Consider the following 23304-nt stretch of genomic DNA (forward strand, 5'->3'; position numbering starts at 1 on the left):
GTTTAGTAGGGGAGACAGCCACTAAACAAATAACTAAACAAATGAAAAACTGCAATTATGGCAAGTACCATGAAGATGAGGTATATAATGTTCTGAGAGGGTATAACCAGGGAACATGACCTGGGCAGGATGGCAGGGAAGCTTCCTTGAGATCACAGGTGCAAAAGGAGCTAACCAGCTGAGGAAGAGGTAGGGGTAGAGCAGAGTGTTTCAGGCAGAAGGAATCAAATATGGAAAGGCTTTCTAGTGGGACGGAGCTTAAGGACTTGGGTCCTGCTTAAGGATCAAAAAAGGCTGCCAATGTGACCAGAACACAAAGAGTGAAAAGTATGTAAACTGATCCTGGAGAGGTAGCTAGAGGCCAGACTGAGGGGCTCCTCAGTCATCTTAAGAATTCGTTGTTATTGGCCAGGCGCGGTGGCTCAAGCCTGTAATCCCAGCACTTTGGGAGGCCGAGGCGGGTGGATCATGAGGTCAAGAGATCGAGACCATCCTGGTCAACATGGTGAAACCCCGTCTCTATTAAAAATACAAAAAAGGGCCGGGCGCGGTGGCTCAAGCCTGTAATCCCAGCACTTTGGGAGGCCGAGGCGGGTGGATCACGAGGTCAAGAGATCTAGACCATCCTGGTCAACTTGGTGAAACCCCGTCTCTACTAAAAAAAAAATACAAAAAATTAGCTGGGCATGGTGGCGCGTGCCTGTAATCCCAGCTACTCAGGAGGCTGAGGCAGGAGAATTGCCTGAACCCGGGAGGCGGAGGTTGCAGTGAGCCGAGATCGCGCCATTCCACTCCAGCCTGGGTAACAAGAGCGAAACTCCATCTCAAAAAAAAAAAAAAAAAAAAAATACAAAAAAGTAGCTGGGCGTGGTGGCACGTGCCTGTAATCCCAGCTACTCAGGAGGCTGAGGCAGGAGAATTGCCTGAACCCAGGAGGTGGAGGTTGCAGTGAGCCGAGATTGCGCCATTGCACTCCAGCCTGGGTAACAAGAGTGAAACTCTGTCTAAAAAAAAAGATTCGTTGTTATTGAAAAAGCAAAGGGAGGCGGGAGGCCACTGAAGGGTTATAGGGGTAGAGTAAAAGATTAATTCATGCTGGCTATCAGTAAATAATGGATCAAGGCAAAAATACATTTGGAAAGACCCAGTTAGGAGACCCCTTTGAAAGACCACGAAGAAAGGTGGTAGCATATTCTGGAGGGGTGGCAGGCAGGCTTTGAGAAATCTTTACTGAATCTACAGCACTTGGTGATAGATAAGATTGGGGCCAGAATAGAGTGGGATAGGGGAGGTAGGGACTAGAAATATACATCAAGAATGCTTCCCAAATTTCTGAATTGCTTAATGAGAGAAAAATGAAATAGAACAGTCTGAGGCTTAGGGAAAGATGAGTTTGGTCTCAGACATGTTGACTTTAAAGTGCTTTTGTGACACAGAAAAAGAATAAGCAGCTGTGCATAATAATTCAGGGCTTGGAGGAGCAATCGAGATTGGAGACGTAAATCTGTTACGTCAGCTGTATGTGAGTGACAATTAAGACAGCAGGCACAGAGAAAATCAATCAGTAGAGTATCAGTAATAGAGAAGAAGGTAACCTAGAATGGAACCTTGAACTTCAATATTAATGACCGGCTAGAGGAAGGAAATGGACCCAAGAGGTTAAGTACACACACTTGCTCAAGCACACACAGTGAATAAATAGAAGAAAAAACTTGAATCGAAGTCTGGCTGACCTAGAGTCCAAACTTACAACCATTATGCTCTGCTGGCTACTTATTCTATATTTGGATTAAAAGCATCATTTTGGGTTCAAAAGAGGTTAACAACTGTAAGAAATTACCTATGTTAGCCAAGAATTGCTAAATAGTCCCAGTAAAATACACAAGAGAGTTAAACTGGCACTGCTCTGAAACTTGCAAAGCATGGTATCTTCAAATGTCTCCTTACAGAGAGGTGGTAAGGAATCACTGCATCATGAAAGTTGAATACAATTTCCAAATTTTCCTCTTGCCAAGAAACAATCTAGACCAGTGAACCCCAACCTTTTTGGCACCAGGGACCGGTTTCATGGAAGACAATTTTTTCACAGACTCGCACAGTGAAAGGGGGAGATGATGTTGGGATGAAACTATTCCACCTCAGATGATCAGGCATTAGATTTTCATAAGGAGTGCACAACGTAGATCCCTCGCATGTGCACTTCACAATAGGGTTCGTGCTCCTATGAGAATCAAATACTGCCACTGATCTGACAGAAGGTAAAGCTCAGGCAGCAATGCTCATCCAGGTGTTGGGGACTCCTGGTCTAGACAGATCAAGTACTAGTAATTATAATGCTGTACTTCTCAAAATGGAGTACAGAAGTGCCCCTGAGGTGTGAAGTATGTATGTACGGGGTGGGAGGCAAGCACTACATGAAAAACACTGATAAAGATGTTGCATCTTTGGCCGGCCGTGGTTGCTCACACCTGTAATCCCAGCACTTTGGGAGGCTGAAGCGAGTGGATAGCTTTGAGTGCAGGAGTTTGAGACCAGCCTAGGCAACATGGCGAAACCCCATCTCTACAAAAAACACACAAATTAGCTGGGCGTGATAGCATGTGCCTGTGGTCCTAGCAACTCAAGAGGCTGAGGCTGGAGAATCGCTTGAACCTAGGAGGCAGAGGTTGTAGTGAACTGAGATCATGCCACTGTAACTCTGGCCTGGGTGACAGAGGCAGACTCTGTCTTCTAGAGGAATTTCACTTGGTAGCTTTGGGAAACATTTTTTGATATTAAAAACACGATGATACTGAATAAAATGCAAACTTTGCATTCATTTTAAAGACAAGCCAGTAGTCAAGAAAATTTCAAACTTGTAGCAGTAACCCCCAACTGTACTTCTTTGGGAGCAATTATTCACTTTATGCTGGTAATAGAGTATGCTGGAAGGGAGGCTGAGATGCACTGTTATATTGTATTGCAAGATCATCTTCCATCCCTACCCAAGGACTTGAAAAGAGACCAGTGTATCAAGGGAATATCTTGTGATTTTCAACCATTAAAGAATCACAATTGGAGAGGTCATGTGGTCTTGAAGATAAAGTATGAAGCAAATACTACCAATTTACTAGTTTCCAATGTACTTTTGAATGACTTTATTCACTTTCCCACACTTAATGATAGTGAGAAATGTAAAAACACAGAAAACACTGCTAGTAGGAAGACTGGTAGCAATTCATAAAATACTTCTGTTTCCCCATGTATGTGAAATACATATGAATTCCAAAAAACAGCTTTTAAAAAAGCACACACTCATGACTTACCTTTCCAAATGATCCCTGCCCTAATACTTTTAAAAGTTCAAACTGGGAAGGATCTGCCTTTTCATGTCCTTCCTTTACATGATGTGTGATTGCAATTTCTTTGATACTGACTTCTTCCTGTTGAGGTAAATATAAGGGGAGCAAACAGAGTTAGCCAGAGCTGTTTTCTCCTGCTAAAAATCAAACAATACAAATTTAATCATACTAGAAATTAATTAGAAATCAATCTAATTTCTAAGTATATTAGAAATCCTGAAATTAACATACAGAAAAACCACCCTTTACCAACGTATCAAGTGTATATGCCACACATATATACTTTCAGGGTAAATGTCAGAGATAGTATTATACCAGCCTATCACATAGGCAATTTAACCTCTACATGACATTTAGTACTAAGCATTTTCAAGTCTTCGTTCTCTCTACTGGAGATAATTAGAATAGTTTTATTGGGTGGGGGCAGAGGGTGTAAAGAAGTCTGAAAATAACAGTTCGGAGTAATCTGCTGTGCTCTGGTGTATGGTTATATTACTCAGAACTAATGCTATTAAAAAAAAAAAACCCAACTATTTATTGAGGAGAGGAGTTGAAAAATATTCCAGGGTAAACATGGAGATTTCTAACCTCAACGTGGTTGTTTAAGTACACTGAAGTTTTATCCCTTTGAAATGTCTAAGTTACTTTCTGCTTCTAGAATAATCTGGGATCTCAGAGGGGAGAAAGGAGTAACTCTAAAACACAAAATCAGAAAAGATTTATCATTTGGATGGAGAATCAGACATGGAAAAAAACGACTATTCAGTATGATGGAACAGTGAGAGACATCTAGGTTAAGAGAAGGATTTTAAAAGACAGTGGACATTTTAATGTATTTGAGAAAAAGTATAACAAAGAGAAAATACATGAAATACACAGGATTTCAATCACTTATGTGAGATCAGCAGATTAGGTTACCTTATTTAATCAAGACACAAACTATATGTTATAGTCAAAAATTACAACAAAACACAATCTGACCAAATCAGAAACATAAACCTGTCAAATAAAGACTATCATTTCTATTTTGACTATAATTCTTTTCTAGGTGCATAAGTACCATTAGTAGAATCTCAATGTGTTATGTGAACATAAATAATCCATTGTTTTTGTTATTATCGTATCCCATATAAACATTTGTGCTCAATTAACATTTTCTGAGATGTCCTTAGAATGTTGGCAATATAAAGAATTACAAAGATTTCTCAAAAGGACATACCAGAATATCCTAACATGGTAGCTTTTGAAAATGAGTAGTAAAAGGAAAAAAAAAACTCCTAGAAGAGGAGAAAAAGGAATTCAGGCCCACTACTTTATTTCTCAGACAGAGGCTGTAATTTGTAGGTTATTTATTACTTAGGCAGTTCGATCATATTGGACTCTCCTAGAACTTCGGCAACAATTATCAAATCATTTCCTAACATCAGTTTAGGTCTTTATTTCATAATTTCCTGTGCGTTATGTCCTTTAATTCTCACAACAATCCTGTGCAGTAGGTATTAGCACAGAACCAAGCATTAGCTGACACTTAAGATGCTACCTCTTTCCTCCAAGTAAGACCAAGGTGCAAGGGTTTCAGATACCCTTTTCTCCAAATAAGACTAGAAATCTAGCAAATACTATTACTGAGCACCTACCACATATCAACTCTGTGTTAGGTGTTTTCTTATGTTTTATATTCATGCTTCATGACAAATCTTTGACCACATATTAATGTTAGAGAGGACTGATACAAACAAGTAAACCTTAGAACAAGCATAAACATTTCAGAGTTTTCGATGTATTTCCCCCATTTACCAGTAGCAATGTGACAGATTCTCTAAAAACAAACTGGTTTGAATATTCTACAGCCTGAAATTTAAAGAGATTAACTGAAGGCCAAAGATCACAAGCCAGTAAGTGGTAGACTTAAGGCTCAATTTTAGGTCTCCTGATTTTAAAAACAAGGCCCGTACCATTACACCACACTGAGATCAATGACAGGAAACCTATAGACTTATGACCCTGGTCTTTATAACTGGTCTGTTGGCTCAGTTGATTACAGCAGTGTTCTTTGGACTTTTTGGTAACACATCCTTAGCAAAAAAACAAACCAACAAACAAACAAACTACATACACAATACTTGTATCCTTAAAATTATATACACATAAAGCAGTTATCTTCTTTTCTATACCCCAAAGTGCTGTCATATCACACTTTGAAGACTAATGGATTACAGACTTGAACTCATGGGGCCAAGTTCATGGGCTGGATTCCAGTATGTGTTAGTTAGCCTTGTATTTTAAAAAAAAAACAAACCCAAAAAACAACTATCTGTTCAACAGCCTAACTGGAATCTAGCAGCCATTTATGCCTTTAAATCATGAGGTCATGAAGAACTCTACTTTGTAATGTTAAATATTTTTTACCATTTTTCTTTTTTAGGTAAGTGGGATGTGATTTATCAGGTTACAGTATTTTTCCACCTTACATTTCATAGCAAGTATGTACAAAAATTGTTTGTCACAAATAAAGAAGCAACACAAGCAGGGAAGAACAATCACTGAATTATAAACACATTCCATTTTGTAGCAGGCATACAGGATCAACCCTTACCCTAAAATAGTGTGAGCTACAATCAGGCCATGAATTTCAAAATACATAGCAATTACTACTCTCATCTTTGATGACTACCCTTCCTTTCATCTCATGTCAAATAAGTTACTAAAAACTGCAGTCTGGTCAGGCGTGGTGGCTCATGCCTGTAACCCCAGCTTTTTGGGAGGCCAAGGCCGGTAGATTACCTAAGGTCAGAAGTTCGAGACCAGCCTGGTCAACATGGTGAAACCCTGCCTCTAGTAAAAATTCAAAAATTAGCCAGGCATGGTGGTGGATGCCTGTAATCCCAGCTACTTGGGAGGCTGAGGCAGGAGAATTGCTTAAACCCGGGAGGCAGAGGTTGCAGTGAGCTGAGATTGTGCCACTGCACTCCAGCCTGGGCAACAAGAGTGAGACATTGTCTCAAAATAACAACAAAAAAAAGTAGAGTTTAGGTTGGGCAATATAGTGAGACTTCCTCTCTACCAAAAAATTTTAAAAATTAGCTAGGTATGCTGTTGGTGCAAGCCTGCAGTCCCAGCTACTCAGGAAGCTGAGACATAAGGACTGCTTGAGCCCAGGAGGTCGAGGCTACAGTGAGCCATGATCATGCCACTATACTCCAGCCTGGGCAACAAAGCAAGACCCTGTCTCAAAAGAAAAAAAAAAAAAAGTAGTGTCTCTCTTTGGTCCCTTCGGTACAACAACCACATGCTGAAACACTTACTATGTATCAAGTACAGTATTGAGAACACTTTTCATTCTTTCTTTTTCTATTTCCAGTGGTATCATCAGGGTACAAGCCTTCATAACCTTTCACCTAGAAAACTGAAACTAGATTGGTTACTCACAATATCCCTTTCTGCCTGGGTCCAATTTATCTTTCTGAAAAATTCATTTTCTGAAATTATACAGCTCCAGTCATTTGACCAGGCTGTTCAAAAACTCCAAGCTTTCTCAAATTAGATGTACTACTTCACCTTGGCATTCGAGGTCCTCCATTACATGGCCTCAACCTACTATTGTGATATTACCTCCCAATATTCTCTTACACATAGCCTGTTGTCAACCTAGGTTATTTCTTATTCCCTAAACTCTTTGTTTTTAAAATCAAAGTAATACATGCAAACCGGTAATAAACAGTGGCAGAATAGCTTATGGTGAAAAGCAAGTCTCTTCTCACCCTCATGCCTGGACTTGAAAAAAAAAATTAGTTCTGCATCTACTTTGAAAATTTCTTAATTTATCAACCTTAAGACAATGTCTAGTGACTTAAAATAAGAAAGGTGAGCGACTTACTTATATTATGCCCCTTCATTTCATCATCTTCCTCTCCATTCTTTGGCAATCATATTACCTTTACATAAACTTCTTGTCTTTTCTCTGTTGGACAGAATCCTAACTCTTCCCCTTGAAAAAGGAGGCTAATATGTAGCTGTATGTAATTTTATTAATATTAAGGCTATTAATTTTAAGAAAATTAACATTTTCTCCTGCACTTCTAGCTGTAATTTTATCAATATTAAGGCTATTAATTTTAAGCAAATTAACATTTTCTGCTGCAACCACAACCAAATCATTCATACTCTATCTAGAGCCTGATTCTAAAGTTGAAAGCCTATATACAACAGCATTCACATCATTGTGACAATATATGGTTCATAGGAAGGCTAGATAATATATTAAATTTCCTTTTATATGAGCCCATGACTCCCAGGCCAGTCCAAGGGGACTTTAAAAAACAAACAGTATTGAGAATCCCCCCCACCCCACCACCACTTCATTAAATGTTTACATTCATGATAAATTTTACTTTGATTCCTATTAGGATCATGGATTTCTCATGCACTTTTCTATTTTTTCCTGTTTTTAACAGCCTTCCACTATTCTTGGAGAAAGGGGGAAGTAACTTGACCATTATTCTTATTATTTTCTCGGTCCTTAGCAGTATATTTTATTCTTCTGAGAGCTCTTTTATATCCTGGAGACCTCTCTCACCCTCCCATCAGGACTGGTGGTTCTGTAGGCCCGCTGCACAGTCATCACGTTGGCATAGCTCTTCAGTGATTTTCTGGTTGAATCCAGTTTTCAGTTTCCTATGTCTCTTTCTTAGATTACCCTCTTGTAACTTTCTAAGAAAGGTGATGTGGAGGAAAACTTTCTGAACATCACACATCTGTAAATGTATTTATTTATTTATTTGAGACGGAGTCTCACACTGTCATCCAGGCTGTAGTGCAGCGACGCGATCTAGGCTTGCTGCAATCTCCACCTCCTGGGTTCCAGCAATTCTCTGGCCTCAGCCTCCTGAGTAGCTGGGACTACAGGCGTGCACCACCATGCACAGCTGTTTTTTTTCGTATTTTTAGTAGAGACGGGGTTTCACCATGTTGGCCAGGATGGTCTCGATCTCCTGACCTTGTGATCCGCCCGCCTTGGCCTCCCAAAGTGCTGGGATTACAGGCGTAAGCCACTGCATCCGGCCACACGTCTGTAAATGTTTTTATTTTGTCTTCCCATTTGTACAGTTTGGCTTGGTATCAAATTCCAGAAAAAAAAAAAAAAAAATCTTGCCTCCAGTTCTGCTGATGAGATGGGTGATGCTAGTCTGTTCACACTTTTTGCTAGGTCTGGTTTTTCTTTCTGGAAGCTTTAAAGATTTTCTCTGTCCTTGTGTTTCTGAAATTCCACACTAGTGAGATAAATAGGGTTTTCTTCCCTTCAGAATGCTAGATGCTTGGTGAACCTTTATAATCTAAAGACCTGAATTCTTTATCTTTGTGGGGAATTCTAACATATCTTTGATAATTTCTTTCCATCCATTTTTCAGAGCTTCTCTTTTTGTGATTCCTGTACTAGTTGAATATTGTATGTCTGAAATGGAATCCATTATGTCATTTTTTATTGTATTTTCTGTTTCCACTCTTTTTTTATTTTTTTGAGATGGAGTCTCGCTCTGTCATCCAGGCTAAAGTGCAATGGTGTGATCTCAGCTCACTGCAGCCTCGACCTCCTGGGCTCCAGCAATCCTCCCACCTCAGCCTCCCCAGTTGCTGGAACTACAGGGATGTGCCACCACACCTGGATAATGTTTTGATTTGTTTCTAGAGAAAGGGTCTCACCAGACTGGTCTTGAACTCCTGGGCTCACACAATCCACCTGCCTTGGCCTTCCAAAATGCTGGGATTATAGGAATAAGCCATCACGTCCAGCACTGTCTCTACTTTTCTGAGAGACTTTCTTGACTTTACCTTTCCACTTTCATACTAAATTTTTTATTCTGGCAAATCTTAATTTAAAGTAAATTTTCAAGTGTTCCTTTTCTTAGTGTGAGCGTGTGTTATTTTTTTAAGAGCATCTTCCTCTACTCCCTACCCTCTTACCCCCAAAATAGATGCAATCATTTCAAATTTCTCTGAGGACACAAACAGGGATTTATAAGATATTTTTCTAAATCAGGGCTCAGAGCGTACGGAAAATACTCTTGAGGGTGGAAAGAAAAGATCAATTTCTGTGGCAAGTTCGACATTGGCTCAAGTTTCAAAAACCTGCCACTGTTTTATCCTGAACATGCTTTTCTGTTCCAAGTTTAAATTTTGTAAGACCTAAATTTTCACTAATCACAGCAGCAAACTATTTTCTAACTACTTTATATATATGCAAAATTACAGCAGTATAATAGGCAAAATATCCTGGGTTAAGATCTCCATGCCCAGATTGTACTTAATGTCACCAAGTCATGGGAACATGACTATTTTAGAAATGAATCTAAGGTTCAACTAGGACATAATACTAATGTTTGGGCAATCTTAGACAACAGGTAGGAAAGCAACAATGTACTTTTCTACCTCACACTTGGAATCTAATGAGATGGATGCAGAAAGGAATATCAGATTTCCAAGGGCACCAATAAGCCAAGAACAGACTGACATGTGCATGTGGCAAACATATCTTATGTCACTAAATCACCTGTTACTGAAATAAATCTGTCACATAAAAACATAAAATTAGTTTCACCTGACATTTTGTAAAATTGTGTTTTTGCCTATAAGTACATGGTAAAGCAGCTATATTAATAGTTTTATGGAAAAATAATTCTGTTAATTAACTGGAGCATAGATATAAATTATATATATTCTAATTATTCTGTGAGGCTCACATATTTTTACATTCTCTGGCACAACTGTATTTTAAATGACACATGGATATCTGTCCATTCATTATCATAAAAACTTACTTTGTGCATTTAAAAATAGTAATAATAAATTCCATGATACTGTTTTTACAAAGTCTATGTTTATTTGATAAGCAAAAGTAGGCAAAATTTTGAGGATGGCAGCAGAGCTACAATCACGCCCTGTTTCATTCTTCCTACATTTCCACCCCTTTCAGACATTTGCCACCTTCCTTGGCCTAGGTTTTCAATACCCTTAAGCTATGTATGGGAATTCACTAATTCATTCATTCATTCAGACATTTAGTTTTGAGAACCTTATACATGCTTGGTGCTCTTCTAGGCGCTGAGATATACAATAAGTCAAATGGAACAAAACCTTTGCCTTTTTGACAACAGACCAAATAATAATAATAGGTAAATAAATGTTAGAACATGATAAATACTATGAAGAAAAGGTACTGAGTTGAGTAAAGGGATGAGAATAGCAGACATGGAAGTTAGGGTTGTAATTTTCAATAAAGTAGTCAGGACAGGCTTTATTAAGCATATGCTATTTGAGAAAGATCTGAGGGAGATAAGGAAGTCAACCACCTAGGGGAAAAGCATTCCCGGCAGAAGGACAAGCCAGTACAAAGGCCAGAGTGGGAGCACACCTGGACACTAGAGTTTGGATCAGAGGGTATGAAAGAGGGGTAGAGAAGAATTGAGGTCAGATAGAGAACTAAAACACAGGTGGCTTTCCTGCTTTTGTTGTTTCCTGAATGCCTAGTTCCAATGAAAATGTTTCTGATCTATGACGTACTCTGTTAGGACCATTCCTTTTTGTTGGAAGGCCATTCAAATTATGGGCCAGGTATTGTACTAGGTGTTAGAGATACTAAGATAATTTACCGGGATCTCAAAGATTTATTATTAGATAGGACCCCTGATGGATAAAACAAAGTCAGTTCAGTTGAAACATGTAATTTTAGAAATTCTGTAGAGAGTCATTTTGGACATCATGGAAAAATGGGAGGAGAAAATTTATGGGCAGGTAAATCTTTCGGTGTTTCTCAGTCACACAGAAAGCCATCCAGTTTTTTTTTCCCAGGACCAACAAAACGTCTTAGGTTTATACCCCAATGGTCTTTAAGGTCCACTTTTTAGTGGGGGAAAAATAATCTCATGTTTTCAAGTTGTGAAAGAAAAATATCATTTCGATCTTAAAATGTAAAAAGGATTAAAGAAAAGAAACTGAAATTAATGCTATCTATTTGAATTATCAAAAACCTAATATTGTAACATGCTAAGAAAACAAACTGAGAGATATTAACTGATTTCAAAGAATGATTCAACATTTGGCATTATGCCCTGCCTTGTATACATAATTTCCTTTTCCTCCCCTCCCTTGAGTCAGGAAGTGTGTTCTTGAGGCATTTGTATTTTCTAAATTGTTTTGAATGCCAGAAAACATTACTGAAGCTTGAAGTAAAATATTTAAATGTTCCTTGGTAAAAGTCAGTAAGTATTTTCTAACCATGGATATGTAACCATTTTTTGTTGTACCATAAAAAAGACCTTACAAATGAAAAATGTATTTACCCCTTAAATGTCAATCTAAATTTAAGTAATTAAGCTATCATCCTTTATATAGATACCTATAGTTCTCTAATACATAGTTTTTTAATTTTAAAAAGATATGTTAACCTTTTTTTAGACAATCAAGATACATAAAAATTATTTGGCTGTGAAACAAAATTAGGCTGGTTATTCAAGTCATGGTATAAAACTATGCATTAATATATTCTAGATTACAATCTGACTGAATTCAATTTACTTCATTTGCTAATGGAATGATAAATAAGCTCAACATTTTTCATTTAACCAAATTCTTTAAGCGAGCTTTAAGCTCGTTTAAGTCAGCTCCTTTTACCCATGTTTGAGAAAACAACAAGCTGGTTCTCCAGATAAACATTACTAATCACTGCCACAAAGAGCAGAGTTTTCTCCCAATCTGGAATACCGATTGGCAAATTTAATTCTCTTTAAAGAGCTGCTGGATGGTACAATTCTCATGGCAAAACATCAAGCTGATTTTGGCAGGATTGTAGATTAAATATATTGCAAATTAACATCCACTAAGCCCATTTTAACAGAATAATTCTTTGAAAATTGTTTCTACTCTAAGATAAAATTACTTGCTTAAATTACTTAAATATGGAGTTGCTTAAAAACTTTCTTTTACAGGAACCAATTTCCACCAAAATGTGATTTTAAGTTATTGACTGCTTAAAAAAACATACTCTCCTGCCCTCCAAAGTTGTTCTCATTATAGTAATCTCCTAAATATTAGCAAATTTGCAATTCTGTTTATGCCTGGTTTAATGCTGAAAGTTACAGTCATTTGTTTTACTATACAAAATTACAAACACTAACAAGATAAAAATTATTCTAGCACTAAAAAAGTAAAAATAAGTTGAAAACATATACAAATTGAAATGTATAATACACATAACTGGCTTACTTTTAGTAAACAGATATATTATCCTTTAAAAATTCTATCAAAACTGGCTTTGAATTTTGAAGTTGCTTTAAAGAACATATAAAACGAAATAACTATTTAATTACTATAATTAGAGTTAGCACCAATGAAAACATTTTATTCTTTAAAAGAAGCTGAACAGAGCTTACCTGTATAGAGCGAACACGAAAAGACAAAAATTTAAACATGGCTATGAAACCATGATGGTATCAAAAGAATTTCTGCCAGTAAAACTTAAGTTAGAAAGGGAAGGCCAAGCCCTTGCAAAGTTTTCTCCTACCAGCTGTTCCGGCAATTAGAAAATTTCCTGTCAGGCGGGTCCTGAAAATGCTAGAAAAAGAGGCCGGACAATTTTCCTGTGGTAAAAGAAAGAAACCTGCCGGCAGGGGCACTAATGTAGCTGGATAGGTAGGCAGGCCAGAACAGGAAACCAAAACAGATTTGCTGATAGCCAAATCCTGTTGAAATGTTCTTTTCTCCTGGTTCCCAGCAATCCGGACAATTTTCACAAGCAGTGAAACAAAACTTGTTATTTTAGAATCCTGAGAAATGCCAGAATTTCTTAACTATACGACCCTTTAAAACAGCTGAAACTAGTTGTTACTACTAAACTACTAAAAGTTGCTAAACTAATGCACATGTGGAATTTGACCCTTTGTGGTGTTTATACACACACTCAAGCTGTGGTCTCAAGGCAATTTTAAGGTTATACACAGGCATGTCATGGGTGTTCCCTGTCAATGAGGAAGAGTTTCATAACTATAGGTAGAAAATAAAGATCATAGGCAAGAAACTTTAAAAACTGTGATGTAAGGACAAATGCTACCTGTCTTAAATGAAAGTAAATCACTTTTGAATTTGTTAGTTATAAGCATTAATTATCAACCAGGTTAAAGACTTAAAGGTCTACAGCTAAAATTCATATTCCTAGTTGATAAAATCTAAGATTAAAAAAAAAGTCCAATCCTTGGGTTTATTAGCAAAATGGAACACTTAAGAAGCCATCTTGGAAAAGAAGGAGGGGTCAAGCTACCATGTAATTCCTTACTCCATTTCATTTCATCCTCTAATACCTTACAGAAGTTTTTCTAAGGTACTGTGCTTTGGAAAATTATAAGTATGCCAATATTCAGGACACAATCACTGTAATAGTGGCATTTAGAACAACCAAAGGACAGCAGCTTCAAGAGTTGTGGGATAACACTCTACTTAATGAACAATTTAATCTATGTGGAACCAACAAAAACCTCAAGTGTTAACCTACACAGCCTGTAAGAATTTAATAAAATCATGGAATTTTCAAAACCTGAAGACACTCTAGAAAATACCAAGAATAATCAGCTCACTTTCTGGATGAAGAAACTGCGGTCGAGGTAGGCCCATATTTGGTGATAGAGCTATCTATAATGGGGGTCCAGTTTATTACCCATTTATTGAGCAAACATTAGAGAGCCTATTATGTGCTACAGATCCTACATAAAAAGCCAGGGCTCTTCCTCCTCTATCAAATATTTATGAAAATGTTCTATAAACAACCTAATGGAAATTGAAGAATAACTAAAAAAAAAATTGCTCAATTAAAAAAATTATCTTATATAACCAAATATATTAGCAGCAACAAGAAACCCAAATAAATATCCAATATAGAACTTTGAATTCTGTCTGGAAAATTGTATACTTCTCTTGTTTAAAAACACATGTGTCAATTTTTCAGCAAGGGAGGTACTTAGGAACTCTTCCATCTCCCAAAAGGAATTACTTGACTCCTTACACTAAAAGGGCAGCGAGGCTAGGACAACCACCTAACACAGAACGGCAATCTGAACATGAGGTGGCTCTTGAAACTATGCCAGGAAAAAGCAAACATCATGCTTACTGCACAACTCATGAAGTAGGATATCTCTATAAGTAGCAGTCATCGACTTTATTCAAGTAATATTTTTAAACGTGAGCAACCAAATACCAAAGTTTTTTAAACTTAAAGAATTAGTGAAAATTGGCTTTAATTACTACTAGTGCTCAGGTTAATAATTCACATTTTGCCATGTGTTATGCTTTTTAATACTGGCACTAAGAAATGAAGCAATATTTCAGACACCAAAATCTGAAATAAGTCTCTGAGTTGAAATTGATACCATAATTAAAACAGTGTGGTATCGCTATAAAAGCCAAACAGAGCAACAGAAAAGAGTAAATGTGGCACTGTACATCAGAGGAAGATGTTAGGACATATGGTTACATGTTTGGAAAATGTAGACACCATAAAGGAAAGTATTAATACAGATTTGATTATGAAATTTTAAAAGGGTTTTACATCAAAAGGCACCATAAACAAAGTTAAAAGACTAGCTCATGTGATTGGAATTCCTTATATTCACATTACAAATCATCAATGAGAAATTACTTTATTCCAGTGTTATCCATCTCCTAACCAGAATGTGAGCTCTTCAAGTTCTTTGGTACATCTCTTATGGTATTTATTACTGTTTAAGCACATCCCATTGCCCAGATTAATCTTGAGATTAATACCAAATATCACACATAAGACCTCAAATAAATGGCTGCCTAAATAAGTATCATATGCTGAAATCTGAAATGGATACTACTTGTGTGGTGGTGCACATGAAACTAGATACTGTTCTTTTTTTCCATCCATACATTTCTTAAAATTTATTTTACTAAATTTTTGTTTTAGGCTGGGCACGGTGGCTCACACCTATAATCCCAGCACTTTGGGAGGCTGAGGTGGGTGGATCACGGAGTCAGGAATTGGAGACCATCCTGGCTAAGATGGTGAAACCCCATATCTATTAAAAATACAACAAATTAGCCAGGCGTAGTGGTGCACGGCTGTAGTCCCAGCTACTCCGGAGGCTGAGACAGGAGAATCGCTTGAACTTGGGAGGCGGAGGCTGCAATAAGCTGAGGTCACACCACTGCACTCCAGCCTGGGCAACAGAGCAAGATTCTGTCTCAAAAAAAATTTGTTTTAAACATCTGATTTAATTATTTACCTTATTATTTAAAAAGTAACTATTACTATAAAAATAACGCTTGCCCAGTATAGAAAACTTAGATAATAAAGATAAACAAAAAGGGAAAAAAAAAAGTCACTATTTTGGTGATTTTCTTTCCAGTCTTTTCCATGTACACACATGGACCATACTACACATAGTATCACTTTTTCTGTAAAGGGACAGATAGTAAATATTTTCAGCTTTGCAGGACATACGGTTTCTGCCAACTTTGCCAATGCAGTGAGAAAACGAATAGGTAAGGCTGTGTTACAATAAAACACCTTTTACAGAAACAGGTGACAGGCCCATGAGTGTAGTTTGCTGACCCCATTCTCTATTATTAAATAGCCTTCAATGCATTATTAATGACTGTTGAAAATTCTATTATACAAATCTCCTATTGTTGGGTCTCTGATCTACCCCATGGTGCTGTCCCGTCGTCCTTTGTATACATTCACATTTAGAAATAATTTCTAGAAGTAGAACTGTAAAGTCAAGAGTATGCAGCATCAGGGTTTTTGATCCTAACTTATTTGGCACATTGTCCTCCAAGAAGAACCTGAATAATAAGGAGGGAACCACATCAAGACCTTGGGAAGGAGCAAACTACAGCCAGGCGTGGCCAGCCTAAGGGCCAAATCTGCCCATGTCCATCTCTGTTTAAATATTAACTTCAACTGTGTTTGCCCTACAATGGCTACCGCTGAGTTGAGTATTTGCAACAGAGATCATATGGCCTACAAACCTAAGATATTTATTTACTATCTGGCCCATTATAGACAAAGTTTGCTGACGCATGGTCTAGAGTCCTCAAACAGAATGAACAGCAAATGCCCAAGGATGGAGATAGGAATTAGCTTAATGAATTCAAGACATAAATGAAAGGCCACAGTGGCTAGAATGAGAGGAACATCAATGAAAGATAAAGGAGATGAAGAGGTAGCTTAGGGCCGTATTAAGTCAGGCCTTAGACCAATGATGTTTGGGTTTGGATTTTATTTCAGGTGGAATGGGAAACCAATCTTACTCATTTTAGGCAATGACATTATTACCTTTCTCAAAAACCTGTTAAGTCCTTTTTGGTCTTTCCTTTCTTATCTAATTTCCTTCCTTTCATATTCAACCCCTCAACAAATTCTAATTTTATCTCAAAAATAAACCTCAAATCTGTCTATTTCCTCTGCCATTCCCAGTACAAACGATCATCTATTGCCAGAAAACTGGTTTCTCTGCTTCTAAATTTTCCCTGTGCAATCCTTTATTTTCACAGCAGCCAGAATAATCTTAAAACAGAAATCAGAACAAGTTATGTCCCCACCTCAAATTCTTCAATGGCTTTCCATCACAGAACAAACTCCAAACTTCCATAGTCTACAGAGCTTAAAGTAAGCAGTAGTAAATGCTACCTTGATCCCGACTTGTAGATATGCTCACTAATTCATTCAGACATAATGTGAATATTTGGTTTTAGACATATCATGTTAAAGTCTGACAATTTCCTCTTTACTAAAAGAGGAATGAGTGTTAAATTTTGTGTAATGTATTTTTGTCTATTAATATTGTCACTTAATTTTTCCTCCTTTGATCTACTGATTAGATTACTTAGACAAAGAGATTTCTTAATACTTACCTATGCCTATATTTCCGGGAAAAATCCATTGTTTTAATATAATTCTATACTAATTTGTAAATTATTTAGGAGTTTTGCATTTATATTCATAAATTAAATTGGCATATGGTTTCATTTTCTATGCTAACTCATTTTCAGGGCTATGCTTATTCTATAAAACAAACTAGAAGGCAAGGGAGACTTTTTCCTATGTTTTGGGGCAACTTAAAGACCACAGAGTGATCTATATCTTCAAAGTTTCAAAGATTTTTCTCTTAAGAAATCAAGGAAAATGTGGCACATATACACCATGGAATACTATGCAGCCATAAAAATCAGTGAGTTCATGTCCTTTGTAGGGACATGGATGAATCTGGAAACCATCATTCTCAGCAAACTGACACAAGAACAGAAAATCAAACACCACATGTTTTCACTCATAGGCAGGTGTTGAACAATGAGAACACACGGACACAGAGAGGGAAGCATCACACACTGGGGTCTGTTTAGGGGGACTAGGGGAGGGACAGTGGGGGGTGGGGAGGTTAGGGAGGGGTAACATGGGGAGAAATGCCAGATATAGGTGACGGGGGGATGGAGGCAGCAAACCACATTGCCATATATGTACCTATGCAACAGTCCTGCATGATCTGCACATGTACCCCAGAACCTAAAGTACAATAAAAAATATATATTAAAAAGATAAAAAAAGAAATCATTGAGCTTGGCACTATAATGGGGAGCAGAAAGTTTGGTAGTGCTAATTTTTTATGATTTAAATTTCTCCCAAGGCTATTGGTATACTGTTTCTCTCTCCCTTTCCAAATTTAGATTTTCCTAAAAAACCACAGATTTCACCAATTTTCATATTAGTATACTGTTACATTTAGTATTCTATTAAGTTTTTGAAATTAAACCTAAGAAAAATTTCAACCATATGTAGAAGTAGACAGAATAGTATAACCTTCACGTGCTCATCACCTAAGTTTAATAATTTTCAACTCGTAGCCAATCTTGTTTCTTATGCTCACTTCCCCAACTCCTGTAATTATTTTGAAGCAAATCTCAGACATTGTATCATTGTATCTGTAAATATTTGGGTTGTTATGATGTCTTAATCTCCTTCCTATCTGTGCTTATATCCTGTTTTGCTTTCCTAATGTGGATTTGCTTTTGTGTGTTTTCCCTTGTTTTCTAATTTGCTGATTTTTGAAATTATATTTAATTCCTTCCTCTTGCTTTTTATAGGTTTACTTTGTAGATCTTTTTTTCTAGTTTCCTTCACCGAGTCATTAGTTGCTTTATTTGAATTCTTTTATTAATAAAGTTTTCTTTCAAGTATAACAATAACATTTAAGATACTACTATATTCTAGGCACTGCATTTTATGTAAAATTATCTCACCTGATTCTGACCAATGAGGTATGAACTATTATCCATCCACACTATGGATGAACAGACTGAGGCTTAAAGAGAAATTAAATAATTTGCTGCCCAAGTTCTTATAGTTTGGATGTGGAAATGGTCATGATGTTGGTAGAAGCATAACCAGGTGAGTTGGTTTGGGGAAGGAGAGTGCACATGAATGGTTGGTGGCTGACTTAGGTAAAAAAACAGGAGGTGCTAAACCTTTTCAACAGACCCTGAAGGAAGAGGGCTGAGTATGGGGACCATGGTAGAGTTCCTGAAAACTTTTCTACACCATACATTATACTTGTCTGGCAAAACCCCAACCACGGTCAAACCTAATTATTAACCATCTTCATGACCCCATGATGACTGAACCCTGTTGAAAAAAAAAAAAAAGACCCATCTGATAAAAACTTAAAATTAACATGTTCTTAACTGATTCCATTGGATACTTTTTTGTGTGGATCATTCCTTTTTTCAGACACTAAAAGATTTAATTTATAAGGACTTTCATCTATGTGCAGGAGTTAATTTTTTTAAGCACGCATCCATCAACAGATGGTGTTATAAAGTGTTAAGAGCCTAAGGTTTTAAACCAGAGATGGGAAATAAGTTTCATGAAGTTGATCAACTTGAAACAAATGGTAGTGACTTCCTAGAGCAGTGAGCAGGATTTTCTAGAGCACTTTCCAGGCCCTGTCTCAATGGAAAGCATGCTATGTTTCACTCACTGAATCTCCTGTGGGCATGAAGAGAGGGTAAGAGGCAGCAGCACCATAGCCCCAGGTCTGAATTTTCCAGTAAGTCACAATATACCCTACGTGGTTATCACTTCTCTCCTTGTCCACACATTTTTTTTCTTGCTTAGACTGAAGTTCTTTTTACTTAGTCATGCTTGTCTAAAAGTTAAATTAAAATACTCATTTAGGTAAAGGGGTTACAACTTTCCATATGCCAGTATTTCAGGTTGACTCAACCAACCATTCTTATTTGAACATAATTACGTCACTTTGCTTTCTTTCAAAATATGGATGAGATCACGGAAAATGAAGAAATGGGTATTGTGCTGACTACACTAGAAGAGAAGAGAAGCAATTTTAGGTCAGAGGCACCACACGAGGGAGGTAAGCCATGATAAAAAGGGGATGGTCTTTTTTTTAAGCTCTCAGGGGTAGAGGAACGGGATACTAGGAACTGAAAAAATAGCCCTGAAAGAGAGCCAAAAATGTAGCAAAGGGAAACCTTTGCTTGTGCTTGAAAATTTTCCTGGTGTATACACACTCTATTTAATTCCACCATGTAGTACTAATTATACTGCTACTTATCTCAGAAATATTTTCCTAAATGGTATATACTCAAATCTACTAGGGTATTTTCCCCCAAGCTCTGAGTGCTCAAATACACTCTCAGCCAGTAAGAGTTAGAATGGCAGACAACACTCAACACAATTAGTCAATAAGTGTTATTAATACACCATGGTACAAATTTTCCCTGCCAATGAGCACTCTATTGTATTTTCCTGTGTTGAGTGAGTAATTCACTGCCTACTGTCTACTCTGCTAGGGCTTCTCTTCCCACAGTTTGTGTCTGAATCATAATAACTATAATAGGTGTGGAATGGTGTGTTGGACACATGGCTGTAAGGATCATTTTGGATGCTCAAATGCAAGTTTTAAGGCAGCTTTGCGTGAAGTAAAAGTTTTTACTTCAGGTAAGTAAAGACAGGAAAGGGTTGAACCTTTAGAAAGCCAGAAGAAAGAATAACAGCATTAAAATTCCAGAAGATGGAAAAGAAGTGGTGGCTCATGCTTGTAATCCCAGCACTTCGGGAGGCTGAGGCGGATGGATCACTTGAGGTCAGGAATTCAAGACCGGCCTGGCCAACGTAGTAAAACCCTGTCTCTACCAAAAAATATAAAAATTAGCCAGGTATGGTGGGATGTGCCTGTGATCCCAGCTACTTGGGAGGCTGAGGCAGGAGAATTGCTTGAACCTGGGGGGCGAAGGTTGCAGTGAGCCATGGCACTCCAGCCTGGGTGACAGAGTGAGACCCTGTTTCCAAAAAGAAGTGGATCTGAGATATGGGAGACAGGCAAATGGAACGACAAAGAACAAAGGCAAGAGAAGAAGAGGTGAAGTATGTAAATAACAGAAAAGTCCAGCCAGAAAAGAATGGCTCTATCACAAATAGAAACCTAGGGGACACGTTCAAAAGACATCACAGGACAAACTCTATACACTAAGAAGGTCTGAGTTACGATATTTAATATTCAGGAGAAATCGGGCTCTCCTTTATGACTATCCTTTTAGCTAAACTGACTTAGCTATCTCCAACACATCTCACTTTTCATCTCTTTGACTTTTGTTTACACTATTTTCCCATAAATGTGCATTTACCCAAATGTTGACATCTACTTCTCAAAAATTCTGCAGCTACTTTTCAAGACTCAGGTTAAATTTCATGCCTTCTGTGAATTTTTGCCTGGTCGTACCAGTTACAACTACTTTTTAAATTCCACTTAAATTTTTATCAAAGGCTAAAGGGTCAAAAAGCATTTCAAGGCTTACAATGAGAAAGCAGCAGTACTCTATGCTCTTGGTATCCTTTGAGCTCTTTTCATTGTTCCCTCTGGTATTTTCCTTTATATGATAAATAATAACCTTATAATACTTTCTCTTGATTCATCAATTTCAGATGTTACCATTAGACATCCTATTATAGATGACTTGGCACTTATATCACAGATTTTGGTTAAATCAATATTTAGTCTTTACAATTATTATGACTATGTAAACACTGTTCACTGCTGAAGTAAAGAATATACTTGAGTTACATCTCTTGTGTACGATTTTTGTTTGTCCTTAAGTTTACAGTTGCTCTGTTTTTTAATTCGCTTTTTTCTTCTTTGTACCTATTTCAATGTCTACCTACTCTGCAATAGCCTGTCAACTGAATTTTCAATACTCAAGCCTATTTAGATTCATCACTTGTATTCCCCCACCTCCTCCCCCAATCCCATTCCTGGAGATAACATTCCCGGAATTATGTGTCTACTTCAATCTGGACTGAGTACTCTCTAAGCTTACTAAATGAACTAGTCTTCTGAAGCTTCCTTTTATCATCATAATGGGAAGAAACTTTCATCATGCTTGCAGTACTTGATCTTTTGTTTGCCAAATCCCATGTCTCTCTTACTCAGTTAAGAACCCTCTAGTGTTGGCAGAACCCATTTTCCAGCAACTTCCTAAAGTAGGTCCGTATCTGAAAATATCTTGGTTGAAACATCTCAAAGTTCCCTATGTAACGTATTAGTAGTTGGCAAAAGAAAAACTTTCAGTTATACATTAAAAAAATACAACTTTAAATTATAAGGTTAATAAACATTTTGACAATCATTTGGATTTAATATCATTAAATAAATGTTAAATACCAGGCTTTTATCTGACACCTAAGCCTAATTTGTATAATCTGGAATGATCTGCTCAACAGCTTCATCCACATTGCTGGTAATATCTTAGTCCTGCATCTTTCTGACCTATCTCTAGAATGCAGGTTCTTGCAGATGTAAATGCTACTAAAGCCATGAGTAGGAGAAAGTACAAACCATGTAACATCACAATGGAAAATGCTTTTAGACTACAGAGAATAAAAAATTTGGAGATTTTCCTTCTGATTATTTTTACATTTGCTTACATGTAAATATATATACTATAAACTAATTAAGTAAATTGCCTCAAATGATTTTGGAGAAGGTAGGAATCTGAAGGTAGCTCTGGGCACTAGGCTCCATGCCTGGGTCCCTAAGCTAGTTAAAACCTAATCCATTTATTCATTTAATTTACAAATACTTATTGAACATTAACTGGATGCTAGACACAGACATAAAACAAGGAATATGTCAGACTTAGTCACAGCCTCATTCAATTCACAGTTTAGTAGGGAATACAGACCAAGTAAAAAAGCAGTGGAATCTAGTATGGTGTTGCCATTTAGGGTATGCATAGGTCCTGTGGCAGCAAAAAGGAAAAACACTTAACTCAAAGTGAAAGTGGAAGTGGTAGTTGTACTGGGAAGATGTCTCCATTGAAATGATATCTAAACAGATCTGAAAGATGATCAGGAATTAAGTGGTGGGGATGGCGGTAAAGGACAAAAATTCTGGGAGAAGGAACATTCCCTATGAAAGCCCAGAAGCAAAAGAAAGGTGATACATTTGAGTGACTGGACTTTCGGTAGAGGGGAGAGGTGTGTGGCTAGAGAGGATGTGGAGAGAAGTGTACAAACCCTTATTATGCAGGGCCTGGCAGGTCATGTTATGGAGGCTGGGCTTTTATTTAAAGGAACCATAAAACTATGGAGGTGTTGTAAGCAGGTTAAACTGATCTTATTCTTCCACAACTGACATAATGTTCATGACAATTTGTTTGATTTCTGAAAAGTCAACACTCCTAAGATGCTAAAAACCATACATAAACACACACACACATATATATATATATATATATATATATATATATATATATGCAGTAACCAGATGGAAAACATAGCAGAAAAAAATCCCACTTACAACAGAACAAAGACTATGAAACTATAAAATGCTCACAACTTACCTTAACAAATGTATAAGAACTATATGTAAAAAAAAAAAAA

General features: G+C 37.2%; 1 protein-coding gene across 13 annotated transcripts in view; it reads right to left on the minus strand.

Annotated features, from left to right (window-relative positions):
• Positions 1-23304, minus strand: part of RPS6KA3 (ribosomal protein S6 kinase A3) — a 173052-nt gene that overhangs the window by 63387 nt on the left and 86361 nt on the right. For 11 of the 13 annotated variants that reach the window (XM_010334871.3, XM_010334874.3, XM_039475434.2 and 8 more), the window contains one exon: positions 3306-3422. In XM_010334871.3, the coding sequence (XP_010333173.1) occupies positions 3306-3422 (117 nt within the window). Of the gene's footprint in view, positions 1-3305; positions 3423-12766; positions 17771-23304 lie in introns of those variants that run through there. The other 2 variants (XM_010334878.2, XM_010334876.2) reach the window with 2 other exon arrangements.

The sequence above is a fragment of the Saimiri boliviensis genome, chromosome X (assembly GCF_048565385.1).
Source record: "Saimiri boliviensis isolate mSaiBol1 chromosome X, mSaiBol1.pri, whole genome shotgun sequence".
In the NCBI taxonomy this organism is placed as follows: Eukaryota; Metazoa; Chordata; class Mammalia; order Primates; family Cebidae; genus Saimiri; species Saimiri boliviensis.